This window comes from Helianthus annuus, chromosome 4 (genome assembly GCF_002127325.2).
Source record: "Helianthus annuus cultivar XRQ/B chromosome 4, HanXRQr2.0-SUNRISE, whole genome shotgun sequence".
NCBI lineage: Eukaryota > Viridiplantae > Streptophyta > Magnoliopsida > Asterales > Asteraceae > Helianthus > Helianthus annuus.
Genome location: NC_035436.2, coordinates 37,067,235 through 37,081,777, shown reverse-complemented (window position 1 = coordinate 37,081,777; position 14,543 = coordinate 37,067,235). Strand labels below are relative to the sequence as shown.

The following is a 14,543-nucleotide window of genomic DNA, read 5'->3' as shown; positions in this document are numbered from 1 at the left end:
GAGATGAACGTCATACTGAACCAACTATGACAATGGATAACGTGGGTGAAATATTTATCGGCATGTATCCAACAAGATTCACTCAAACTTCTGCTAAATTCAAGAAGATATATGAATGGAATAGTGAATAGAACTAAGAATAGTGTAAACAAACAAACTCTGGTTGTTATATTGAATTGATTTTGCATCATATATAATTGTGTTTTGTGTCTTGGTTGTGTGCTAATTTGTAAACCTACCATCTGATTAGCTTCTGTTTTTGTTCAATTGGATATGTTTTCTGATTTGTTTTTGTGAAAATGGATTAAACTAAGTCATGTTTTTGTATCAAGTACTGATAGATGGTGGTGGTGGTTGAAAGTGGTGGTGGTGGTGTGAAGTGGGGAAGATGAAGTGGGTAGGGTGGGTGGTGGGTCCCATATAAATTGTAAAATATTAATTATATTTCTTTTAACTTTTTAATTTATTAATTTTACAGTAAGGGTATTTTCGTCATTTCACACGCACCTAACACGAAAAACTAACCCCCATTCACGTCAGGGACTATCCGGGAACTAAATTAAAAAACTTGGGAACTATAGATGTAATTTTAGAAAGTTAGGGACTAAAGGTGAAAAATGGGCAAACCACAGGGACTATCTGAGTATTTTTCCCTTAAAATTATATTAAAGATAGCGTTTAAGTTTTCATTTACAATTACTTTATACCGTTGTCCAATTAAAAAATGTATAGAGATATTCTTTTGAGCATATTTCTTTCAGCTGGCTGTTAAACTAAACCAAAATATAAATTGATTGAAACCCCACAGCGTAGCGCAGGTAATCTTAGTAGTTGAAACCAAAAGGCAAAACAAGGCGGTTAAAACATCAACATCCCTAACTATTTCTGTTGACGAAAACATAAGAATATAAGATGGAAGTCTGACTGAGTCAAGTAAAGTTGCCAAAAATCTTGATGATAACCATTAATATCATTTCTCATCCCAGAGCAAGATTATTATTTTCTACCAAAAAACAATGGCTTACAGAAGCATGTTCCTCTTAATTACTTTATTTTGGTTTTCGTTCAGCAATCCTTGTTATTCAGATACAGATACCTTACATCAAGGCCAAGAGCTCAAGGACTGGGATCAATTGGTTTCATCAAACAGGGTCTTCTGTTTGAAGTTCTTTAGCTTTGGCACCATGGTGAGTCCTTATCTAGGGATATTTTACAACAATGAACAAGCCAGATATCGTCATTTGAACTACTACCAAAAGAAGGCATCTGACGACTTAAGTAATACGGCAGTTTGGATAGCAAACAGAAATAATCCTATCCCGGATATATACGCCAGGCTCATCATAGATGGTAATGGAAAGTTCAGCATTTTATCTAGTGGAGGCACTGTTCTTGATCTTTTCCGTCCACCCGCCTTAATAGCAAGCAATGTAAGTGTTACCCTTTTGGATTCAGGGAATTTGGTACTCCGAAATCTGCATCCAGATGGGTCGGTTAAGCAGGTTTTATGGCAAAGCTTTGATTACCCAACAGACACGCTCCTACCTGGAATGAAACTGGGAATTAATCTCAAGACTGGTCATAGATGGTCACTGACTTCGTGGCGGAATCCTGAGCTACCAGCCAAAGGGTTATATACATTAGATCTAAATGGAACAGGTCAAATGGTCATTTTAAGGCAAGGGAAGATCCATTGGATGAGTGGACCTTGGCAAGATGGTCAATTCAAAAACACTGATCTACAATCTTCGGGTCCAGATGTCCGCTTCTATTATGTTTCTAATGAGACCGAGCAATCCTTCACATATTTAACAAGAACATATGATTCATATCCAGCTCTGAGGATGCATCAAGATGCTCAACTTAAGGGTGCACCTCTAAACTTAAACCTCCTCTGCCGCTCAATTGATGACCCCCCTGGTTGTGCTGAAGATGCCTTTGAAAACTTAATATGCAGGAAAGATTTAGACTTTGGGTCACCAAAAGGCGACGCATACAATTATTATAACTATGTGGATGAGTATGTATATGATGAAAGCTATAACTTTTACGATTGCCTAAAAATATGTCGGAGTAATCGTTCCTGTGTGGCCTTTACTACAACAAGAAACATGGAAGGTTGCAAGACTTATAGTAAAAGAGTATACAATCCACGGGCAAACAGACGAGAAATAGCTGAGCGACACAAAGAATATGACGCCTTCCATAATCATGGAGGTTAGTAGGATAACTACTCTTTTTGCTGTTACCATATAGATAATGAATTATCACTTCCCTTACAAGGAAAAATGTTTGTGCACAGACTGTCTGTAGGTCTACCCTGGAAGCCCCCTTCCACAAATGAAATAACACTTGGGGTCTTCCCAGTTAACCTGTTAGTGTCATGCTTAAGCAATATATATTGTTTGTGGTGATTCTAAATACTAGAGGTTAAACATTTGAATGTTAGAACTAAAGCTACTGCTAATCTAAATGGCAGAATCCAATCGTAACAAGCATAGCGCCAAATAGCAGGAGTATGTATAATCAATTCAAAAATTACGATTTTGAAATGACCGGAAAAAATGTAGAAGTTGTAAACATAAAGATGCACTATTCGCCTTTCGTCCAATATCCCAACGTATGCATAAAAACTTGGATGTGTGTAGTATTAGAAGTTGTTATTTGTACCATACGATAAACATGTACACTTGATTGGATAAGCTATTAATCTCTTATCTTGAGCAAAAACAGAAGAGAGTTCATCTCCAGTGTACGCAGAACAAAAGATTGAGGTGGAGGAGAAGAAGATGATGATCTGGATTGGGTTGATTACCATGATTACATCTTTAGTTGTACTCCTATCATGCTATTGGGTATGCAAGAACATTGGTTTTAAAGGTAATAGCCTCACCTTTTTACTCTATTCAAATATATACAATAGCCCATTGTCATCCAGGATTTCAACAACTTGTGAATGTAACAGTCCCACAGGAACTTGATAAATTTAGAAATGCTCTCTAATGACATTTTTATCTTAAAAAATCTAATATTTCTTTGGCTGATATACCGGCCAACAAATTGTAAAGAATTCCCATCCTCTTAAATTGCAAGATATTGATGAATTAAGTGAATCCAAAAGAAACGAGGCATGAGTTTCCAACTATAATATTGGCAAGACAAGCAAAGAATAAAACTAGCAGTCCCAATAAAGATTATGATAACTGGCAAGACACTAGCATGAGTTTCTAAGGGTTAAAACTCGGCCACAACGACTTGAACCCCAGCTCCATTGAGGAGCAGAAACCCCGCTTAGGTCTACCCCTTGGGGGTTTGTAAGAAAATAAAACAAAACATTTCTTCAAGACATGGAATTATTAAAGTCTTTCAATGGCATACGAAAAACACGAAGAATAAATCATTTGAGAACACCGCTCTAGACATTTTTATTAATCACTCTGATTAAACTAACTTGTAAGAACTTACATATACGATGACCATAATCGCCTGTTTATATCCCCCCCCCCCCCCCCAATTCTGATTCGCAACCGCCATTGTTGAGATACCACACACTTTCTTCTTATACTCTTGCTCCTCAAGCCTGTACTCTTCTGCATCTTTTCAATCTCTTCATTTTAGGCCAGTAATTACCTCCTCACCCAAGCAACACCATTAGCATCAATCACAAAGACCATGTTTACTTTCAATTTACCCCTTGGTGCAAGTGGGATAGAAATGTAAAACTACCAAACCAGTTTTTTTTAACTGTTTCATAAATCTTTGACCTTAATTAGTTGGTATCCTTGAGTTTCTTGGAATCAAAACAGACATAGTGGCATCGAATATTTCCACGCCAAGTGACAAAAGAGTGACATCCAAAAACACCAAATCATTAACCTTTTGAGCCGTCTCACCACATAACTTTGCAGCAAGAATTTATTAACCATATGTAACTGCCTCATCAGCTTGGATTATATGTATATCGTGTCCGGTTGATGGGTTGACGGGTTGGTGGGTTGAAATGTTCAACTTGAACCGACCCATATTATTATTCGGGTCAAAGATTCCAACCCTAACCCGACCCATATAAATTCGGGCCAACCCGACCCATTTAACCCATATTTTTAAATGAGTCACACAAGTTGACGATTTATAAGCAAGTTGTTGGGTTTTAAACAGGTTATCGATAACATGTTTAACGTTGAGTATGAGTGACAAATAAATAATATATGTCAAAACTAACATTATTATAACTAACCATGTAAAACAGAAACGGAAAAAACAAAAACAAAAATGTATAAGATTTTTTTCTAAATAGTTAAACGGGTTAATGGGTCAACCCGTTTCTATACGGGTCAACCCGAACCCGGCCTGTTTTTAATACGGGTCAACTCGAAACTGACCTTTTTTTAAACGGGTCGTGTTAGTCGAACCAAACATGTTTTTTTCGTGTCGGGTTCGGGTCGGGTTGGCGGTCGTGTCAAGAATTGCCGCCATTATAGATAGAAAGCTGCTTTCCATTGAAGAACTATTGCAATAGTTCTTGTACGTTGGGTATTCTAGTTGAACCACCAACAAGAACAACTCCATTCACATTTGCTTTATCCATCTTTGCATTCATCAAACAACTCTCCACTGTTTGTATGCGCTCACTAAACGAGTCTTGATCAGGTGAGACCCTAGAGACCAATATCTTCCTTTCACCCAGGATTCCAGTCACCCCCACTGCAGATGCAAATTTCTTCTCATCCACAACCACCCCAGTTGTGGCCTGAGGGATCAACGGCTTTCCAAATACCCTGGGCATACATTATGGCTTCCATCTTAATTGCTCTCGCCCACACCCCTACGGGTTCATTGGTGTCAACATCAGACACTGAAAGGGCATGTACTCTGCCAGCTTCCCTCACCAGAACAATCGTTGTGTTGTGCTGCCATATTCTAGAACCAAAAGTGTATTGGGTTTCTTGATCTTTAATCTTTGGATGGAAGGCTGTGATCAATTGAACGCCCCGATGCTACCAACCCTCAATCTCGGTCCACACATTCTCATCAAGTCCCGCAGCTGCCTTGTTTGAACACCATAACACCACTTTATCGCCCAAACTTAAACCACAACAGCAGAGAGTTGTTGTCCCGACCGCACAACACCTAAACAACAGCCGATTTCAATCTTCTGCTGCTGGTGACAACCGGTCCTGCTGAACTAAACAGCTGATGATGATGATGGGCGACAGCAGTTTTTATACAACATATCAGAATTATTATGTTTAATATTTAATCTGTGTAAGATTAAATATTATTATGTTTAATATTTAATCTATAGCCATTATAATCATTTACATGATAGAGATCAAAATATATTAGAACCTATTAAATAATTAGTTGGTAATTGTTGATGGACCATATTACCCTTAGTAACTAATTAGGTTTCCTCCTGGGTGCTTATATAAGGAGAATAAGGTGGAGGTTTAGGGGTTACTCAGTTTCACAATTCAACACCCCATAAGCCATAACATCATCACGAAACCTCCTCTCCTAAACCGATACCCTTTTCGGTTTCTAAGTCACCATCATCAGTCAGCATCCTAAGGAGGAACCGAATCAAGATGACAGGCATGTCGAACTCTCTCACGGGATTCTCCTCTGCACTATCTGCGGTGACAGGTATGATTTATATTGTTTTCCTTTATGCATAAACAGAACTGAACCAACATGTGGTATCAGAGCATATGTTGATTAGTCAGTTCTGTTTTCGTATCCATAATTCTGGGATTGAAACTTGGAAAACGGAATTTTTTTTTTTTTTTTTTGAAACCGTATGAACTTGACAGCCGGTTTCGAGTCATAAGAATCGACTCGAAATCATGATTTTCGATGAAAGGATTAATTGTTTGTTCACCGAATTAACTGGATCATGTTTTAGCCGAAATCTGTTTAGTAAAATTATTAAAAATTCAGGTTTTGGGTTCCAGAATTTTATTTTTTTATGATTAGGGTTCATCATGTTCATGTGAAAATTCGAATATTCTATTATGTTTTGGAATATGATTTGGATTATTAAGTGTTTTTCCTGATTTTGATCTAATTTTGTCCTCTAAATTTTTTTACAAAAACTGTTAAAAGATAAGCAGATTATAATTTCGAAATCTGTTAACAAAATTAGATCAGCTTAAACAGGAAAGGATATCTCTTAATCCCTTAGATTTCGAATTTTCGGTTATGATATCACAATTACAGCTGTTAACGAGGTTGCTACTCGCAACCATGAGGTTGCTACTCGCAACCATGAGGTTGCTACTCGCAACCATAACGTCATTAGTTGCAATCATGAGGTTGCTACTCGCAACCATAACGTCATTAGTTGCAATCATGAGGTTGCTACTCGCAACCATAACGTCATCACTCGAAACCGTAGTTGCGACTCGCAACCATAACGTGATTAGTCGAGACCGTAGTTGCGACTCGCAACCATAACGTGATTAGTCGAGACCGTAGTTGCGACTCGCAACCATAACATCATTAGTCGTGATCGTGGTTGCGACTCGCAATCTCATTATTTAAGCTGTTTAAATGTGACTCGCAACCATAGTTTGCTATTAAATAAATGGTTTTGTAATTTACTTAGTTAATTAATCAGAATCAGATAATGTAATGTTTTACAAAACCAGAATAGCTTAACTTGAATGAGCTTTTGATATATCATTTCTGGCCAAAGCTGACTTGATACATCTACTTATCATTCAAGTATTACGAAAGCTATGCTATGTGTGCATCATAAGCATGAATGTTTTAATATCTGGCCAAAGCTGATTTAATTCTTTCATAGATGGCATACTTAGCAAGTGCATAACTAAAGTGATTGTTTCAATTTCTGGCCAAAGCTGATTTGTTACAACCACTTTGCACATATGCTTAAATGATTACACTTCTGGCCAAAGCTGTTTTGTTTTCGTTTAAGTAGAATTTTTTAGTTAAGTCTATTATTTTGATGTTAGTAATAGACATTATCACAGCTTCATTATGTAAAATGGTCATTATTTTGCCTGCCTTAGTTTAACGTGCCCATAGATCACATTAGTTTTCTTCCTTAGTATCATAACTTGCTCATCTTATTTCCACTATCAGCACCCAACTGCGGGATTCCACCTTTGACTGGTGATAACTTTGCTGCATGGAAGGATGCTCTCATGCTTACTCTCGGATTGCTTGATTTCGATTATGCTCTAAGAGAGAAAAAGCCAGCGGACCTTACCACTCAAAGCACTGCTGCTGAGCAGTTAACTCATGAAAAGTGGACTAGGTGTAACCGCATGTCTCTCATGTTTATGAAGCAATCCATAAGCAATGCAATCAGGGGAGCTATTCCTGATTCTGAAGATGCTAAAACCTACTTGGAACATGTGGAGGCTCAGTTCAAAGGGACGTCTAAGGCGCAGGCTAGTACTCTTATTCTCAAGCTGGTGACAACTAAGTATGATGGGAGGAGCGGCATTCGCGAGCACATCATGATGATGAACGACATGGCCAATAAGCTGAAGGGGCTGGAAATGGAAATCAGTGATGGTTTCCTTGTTCATTTCATCATTACTTCGCTTCCTTCTTCTTTTGAAGCATTCAAGATCAACTACAACACTCAGAAGGAAAAATGGACGATGAGTGAGCTGGTCGCCATGTGCGTACAGGAGGAGGAGCGTATGAGGATGGATCGCCATACTGATGTTGCCAACTTTACTACCTCCAATCCTAAGAAAAGGAAGCACAATTATCAGAGGAAGGATGCTTCTAAAGTCCATAAGTCTAATCCTAACTCTAATGCAAGTGCACCTTCCAGCTCTAAGAACTCCTTAGGCAGTATCCGCTGCAAGTTCTGTAAAAAGACAGGACATATGCAGAAGGAATGCCCTGATTTTAAGGAGTGGCTGGCTAAGAAAGGTAACGATTATTTTATGATACTTGAGTCCTATAATTTAAGTGTTCCTGCTAATTCTTGGTGGTTTGATTCTGGTTCTATGGTTCATGTTACCAATTCTACTCAGGGATTCCTTTCAATCCGGAAGCTGGAAAGAAACCAAAGAACGCTTAAGGTTGGGGATGATCGAGAATTAGAAGTGAAGGCCATTGGAACATTACAATTAGTTATGAAAACTGGTTTATGTATTAAACTTTATGATACCTTATATGTTCCTGAGGTAACTCGGAACCTTGTATCAGGACCAAAGTTAGACATGGACGGTTTTATTGTTTCCCATGGTCATCGCCAACTCTCTATCCATTATGATTCTGTTCTTTATGGTACTGGTGTTCTGGATGGAGGTCTCTATAGATTAGAACTAGATGATGGCTTTTCCAAATCTTTGTTGTCATATAACATTAATGAATCACTCACAAAGATGGAAGAGAAACGAGACTTAGAGACTTCATCCATGTTGTGGCATCAGCGTTTAGGCCACATTTCAAAAGAACGATTAAATCGTCTTGTGAAGGATGAAGTCTTACCTCCTCTCGATTTCTCTGACTTTGGAACATGTGTCAAATGTCTTAAAGGTAAAATGACATTAGCGAATAAGAAAGGTGCCACTAGGAGTTCTAATTTATTAGAACTCATTCACACTGACATTAGTGGTCCCTACCAAATCGCTGGCATAACAGGACATACTTCATTTATCACTTTTATTGACGATTATTCTCGTTACATGTACTTGTATCTTATTAAGGAGAAATCTGAATCTCTAACAACTTTTAAAGATTATAAGGCTGAAGTTGAAAAGCAATTAGATCGTCAGATTAAAGTTGTGAGATCAGATAGAGGCGGTGAGTATTATGGAAGGCATACTGATGTGGGTCAAGCTCCTGGTCCATTTTATGAGTTTTGTAAGGGCCAGGGGATTGTGAACCAATACACCATGCCTGGTACACCTCAGCAGAACGGTGTCGCTGAAAGAAGAAACCGTACCCTTATGAACATGGTGCGCAGTATGTTAGCCAATACTAACTTACCATTATTCCTCTGGACTGAAGCGTTAAAAGCAGCTGTTCATATACTCAATAGAGTTCCTTCTAAGTCTGTCCCTAAAACTCCTTATGAACTTTGGACAGGAAGGAAACCGAGTCTTAAATATATGAAAGTATGGGGCTGCATTGCTGAAGCAAAACTTTACAATCCTTTCCTAAGGAAACTTGACCCTAAGACAGTTACCTGTTTCTTTATCGGGTACCCTGAGAACTCTAAGGGTTATCGTTTCTATTGTCCTTCCCATGTCACCCGTATTGTTGAAACCAAGCGTGCTGCGTTCCTGGAGGATTTCAAGGTCAGTGGGAGCAGTACCAACCCTTACGAAGAATTGCAAGAAGTACAAGACGCGGGGGGGAGAGACTCGTCGCTTACCATTACTCCGATTACTCCTCTTGTACCCAATGCAATTATTACACCTGAAGCTACTGCACCAACTCCAAATTCACCTCTACAATCAGAACCCATTATACCTCATGACGAAGGCACATCAAACGCTCAAAACCAAGACAACGCTGAACCCGATAATCTACTCAGGAGGTCATCCAGGCAAAGAAGGCCTCCTAATTGGGATGATTATGTTACCTACCTGACTGAAATGGATCCCGGAAAGCTCAATGATCCTATCTCTTACAATGAAGCCATTAGCAGTGATCAGTCTTCTGAATGGAATAAAGCAATGATTGATGAGCTTGATTCCATGAAGAAAAATGACGTTTGGGATTTGGTAGAATTACCCAACGGAGTCAAACCCGTAGGATGCAAATGGGTGTTCAAAACAAAACTGGATCCGAATGGTAACGTTGAACGTTACAAAGCGAGATTGGTTGCAAAGGGCTACACTCAGAAAGAGGGAATTGATTATCAAGAGACGTTTTCACCTGTCTCTCGTAAAGATTCATTAAGGATCGTCATGGCCCTAGTAGCTCATTTCGACTTAGAGCTGCATCAGATGGACGTTAAAACCGCTTTCCTTAACGGAGATTTGGACGAAGATGTTTACATGAAGCAACCTGAAGGCTTTGAGCCTGAAGGTCAGGAGCATCTAGTCTGTAAGCTGAAGAAATCCATTTACGGGTTAAAACAAGCATCACGTCAGTGGTACCTCAAGTTTGATGAAGTCATGAAGAAGCAAGGTTTTATGAAGAATCAAGTGGATCAATGCACCTACCTCAAGATGAGTGGGAGCAACTTTACTATACTTGTCCTTTACGTTGACGACATTCTATTGGCAAGTAATAGTTTAGACATGTTGCATGAGTCGAAGCGGTTACTCTCGCATAACTTCGACATGAAGGATCTCGGAGATGCGTCTTACGTCATTGGCATCGAAATTCACCGAGATAGAAACAAAGGGATCTTAGGATTGTCCCAAAGGGCCTACATAGATCGTGTTCTTACACGATATAACATGCAACAGTGCAAACCCTCCGTCGCTCCAGTAGTTAAGGGAGATGTTTTCGGTTCGTTTCAGTGTCCGACAACAGAGGTTGAGAAGGAGCAAATGAGCCAGATACCTTATGCATCAGTAGTCGGGAGCTTGATGTATGCTCAAGTCTGTACTCGTCCAGATATCGCTTATATTGCTGGAATGCTAGGCCGTTATCAGACTAATCCTGGCCTAGATCACTGGAAAGCAGCTAAGAAGGTACTTCGATATCTACAAGGGACGAAAGACTATAAGCTGACTTATAGAAGAAGTGATCATTTAGAAGTGGTGGGCTATTCTGATTCTGACTTTGCCAAATGCAAAGATGACAAGAAATCCACTTCGGGCTATATCTTTATGTTAGCAGGCGGCCCTATCTCTTGGAAGAGTCATAAACAACAGTTGACCACAACTTCCACAATGATGGCAGAGTACATTGCTGTTTATAACGCAACCTGTCATGGAATGTTGATTAGAAATCTGGTCACTGGACTCAAAATCGTTAATTCCATTTCTAGACCATTGAAGCTTTACTGTGATAATTCAGCTGCCGTTAGTTTCTCGAACAGTAACAGTTCGACTGGAGCTGGTTTATATCTCGATACGAAATATCTATTTGTACGTGAACGTGTTGAGGAAAATAATCTTTGTATCGAGTATATTAGTACTAAGGATATGCTTGCGGATCCGATGACTAAAGGTCTCCCTCCTAAGGTTTACGAAGAACATGTTCGGAATATGGGATTATGTAAAGACCTTATTTGAGCATATTGTACTAGCTTATGTTTTATGTTTAATGAAATTTCCTCAAGTTTGATTTTGTATGTCTGTTAGAATATGTTCAACCGGTATAATGGCATATAGACAAATAAATAAAAGTTACAAATCAAACAAAGGGCTTACGTGTATTTTGATCATGATGATTAGGTTTTAAATTAAGGCTATAGTATGATTAATGGGGGTCCTGAGTCGCATAATGATTCAACGGCTGTATTTTTCTGCTATAGTACTTGTTTAAGGCTAAAATGAGTGTTAACTCCTGATCAGGCTTAGCTAATACTCATAGTAAATGATTACTCGGCTAAGTGGGAGAATGTAAGATTAAATATTATTATGTTTAATATTTAATCTATAGCCATTATAATCATTTACATGATAGAGATCAAAATATATTAGAACCTATTAAATAATTAGTTGGTAATTGTTGATGGACCATATTACCCTTAGTAACTAATTAGGTTTCCTCCTGGGTGCTTATATAAGGAGAATAAGGTGGAGGTTTAGGGGTTACTCAGTTTCACAATTCAACACCCCATAAGCCATAACATCATCACGAAACCTCCTCTCCTAAACCGATACCCTTTTCGGTTTCTAAGTCACCATCATCAGTCAGCATCCTAAGGAGGAACCGAATCAAGATGACAGGCATGTCGAACTCTCTCACGGGATTCTCCTCTGCACTATCTGCGGTGACAGGTATGATTTATATTGTTTTCCTTTATGCATAAACAGAACTGAACCAACAATCTGCTGCTAATTCTCAAACAGCCCTTGATCTTCTGGTTCTTGACTGAGATCGATTGGTCCACATGTTTCTTCTTCAGATGATCGAGAATCCTTGCAACTTAAGTAACCCAACGGTGACTGCCTGCTGTGGCTACCGTTCTGCTGATGATCAACTGTTCTTAAATGGCATCTGTCAACAGAAAATAGCATACCTGATGTTGCTCAGCTTCAGCTGATCGATTCTGAATAAGGCTGTTCAGACCGAGAAGGCTGGTCACAGGTTGCTTCTTGGGCTTGTACTCGGCTCTGATACCAGTAAGTCGTTCAATGGTATATGAAAAACATGTAGAACAAATCTTTTCAAAACATCCTGCTCTCAACATTTGTATTAATCACTCTGATGTTTTGACATGAATAAACTTACAATTACCATCACCCTAATCATCTATTTATATGTATGCTAATAGATAAATCCTAGTCTAATATACAAAAACAAGTTAAACTAAACTGATAAACATTAAAATACTTAGAAATCTTTTTCATGATCTTCAATCTCCAACTTTATCTCCAGTTTGAATCTTGAATTATCTTCACCTTGGAATTCCAATATTCATAATTATCACCAACAATTCTAGTCCATGTATGTCTGTTGACCTCCATAGCTGACACTTTAACAATATAATTTATAACCCATATTAGGGACAGGAAAGAAAATCAAGAAGCTTTGGCAACTTCAGATGAGACGCTTCTCCAACTATGTACAGACAGATAAGAATATGAACACTGAGCTGCATTATTTCACCTTTCAAAGCATCTCATCTGCCACAAATAATTTCTCAAGCACTAATAAGCTAGGCAAGGGAGGTTTTGGAGAAGTTTATAAGGTAAATTTTCAAAGACAGTCTTCTAGTAAAGAGGATTTGAGGTTAAAACTTCATGTGTTGCATTTCACAGGGTAAATTAGTTGATGGGCAAGAGGTTGCGGTCAAACGACTTTCAAAAAGCTCTGGACAAGGAGTCAAGGAGTTTAAGAATGAATCCGAACTCATTGCCAAACTCCAACACACTAATCTTGTCCGACTACTAGGGTATTGCGTTGAAAAACAAGAACAAATCCTTGTATACGAATATATGCCTAATAACAGCTTGGATTTCTTTCTATTTGGTAAGAAATGACCCTCAGTAGATTATTCAAATGAACTTGGTTCTTTGTTTGGTTACAGCTACTAATTTATTAACAGATCCTATGAAGAAAGGATTGCTGGATTGGAACCAACGCTTTGTGATTATTGATGGCATTGCTCAGGGGCTTTTGTATCTCCACAAATTTTCAAGGCTGAGGATAATCCATAGAGATTTGAAAGCTAGTAACATCTTGCTAGATGACTACCTCAAGCCAAAGATATCAGATTTTGGCATGGCTAAGTCATTTGGGATCAATGAGTCGGAAGCAAATACAAGTAGAGTTGTTGGAACACGGTGAGCCTATAAGTTCTCTTGTGACAACGTTATTACCCACACATATATATACACACACATATCAAGCAAGCAACTTTTTTAATCTTTTTTATTAAAAGGTTAGTATTGAAAAAGGTAAAAGAATATTTACATATAGATCGACAAGCTACATATATGTAACTCATACGAGGAATACAAATGTAGTTCATGAGCTATATATATAAAGAAAAAGTAATGCACTGACTCTTGATTTGATATCCAGTGGGTATATGCCTCCAGAATATCTGATAGATGGCACCATTTCAACCAAGATAGATGTCTTTGGTTTTGGTGTTTTGTTGCTTGAGATTATAAGCAGCAAGATGAATTTTGTTAGCTATGATGTGGAACACCCACTCAACCTTCTTGGACTTGTAAGTTATAATCCTAAGTCTAGTTTTTATCAGTTAAGACAAATTAAAGATTCCATAATAAGTGTTAAACTGATTTAGGCATGGGAACTGTGGAATGAAGGCAGAGGATTGGAGTTGATGGATCCAGTACTGGAAGATACATGCAGTCCAAAGGAAGTAATGACATGCATTCATGTGGGTCTCTTGTGTGTTCAAGACCATGCCAAGGACAGACCTACCATGTCTGAAGTTGTTTCTATGCTTACAAATGAAAATACGAATCTACCTGGCCCAAAACAACCGGCATTCTTCATTGAGAGGCATGCGACTGAGGTTGGGGCGGAGGAAAGAAGAGGAGATAGGTTGGAAAATGGATCTGAAGATGGCGAATCTATTTCAGTTTTAGTGTCAAAATAGAAGGAAGCAAAACAATAAGTTTGATATAACTATTGTACTTAATGTGTGCTACTTTTCTAAAGGATCAAGTTGAAAATTGATTTCATGACCTGTCATATTTGATAAAGAGAAAATCACATAAATGAACAGTATTATTATGCATCACTGGTACACTTTACCTCTGTAATCATAAGATACACAAAAATATTTCCCTGCTTCAGTATGACATTCTTTCAATCTGACCCACAACCAAGATATCTATGAATTTATTTCTTGTATCAACATTATCTTCATGCATATACTTCCTCTTTGATGTGTCCCTTTTGTAGAGATTGTTCAAGCAGGTCGGGAGACGGTCGAAACAAATGAA

General features: G+C 38.3%; 1 protein-coding gene across 1 annotated transcript; it reads left to right on the top strand.

The window, feature by feature from the left end:
• The first annotated feature begins 969 nt into the window (after positions 1-969).
• LOC110936137 (G-type lectin S-receptor-like serine/threonine-protein kinase At1g67520) lies at positions 970-14,215 on the top strand. The gene is made up of 7 exons (XM_035989571.1): positions 970-2,217; positions 2,734-2,880; positions 12,627-12,811; positions 12,882-13,092; positions 13,169-13,406; positions 13,648-13,798; positions 13,877-14,215. The coding sequence occupies exons 1-7, from the start codon at positions 1,017-1,019 to the stop codon at positions 14,192-14,194; spliced, it is 2,451 nt and encodes an 816-aa protein (XP_035845464.1). The 5' UTR covers positions 970-1,016; the 3' UTR covers positions 14,195-14,215.
• The last annotated feature ends 328 nt before the right edge of the window (positions 14,216-14,543 follow it).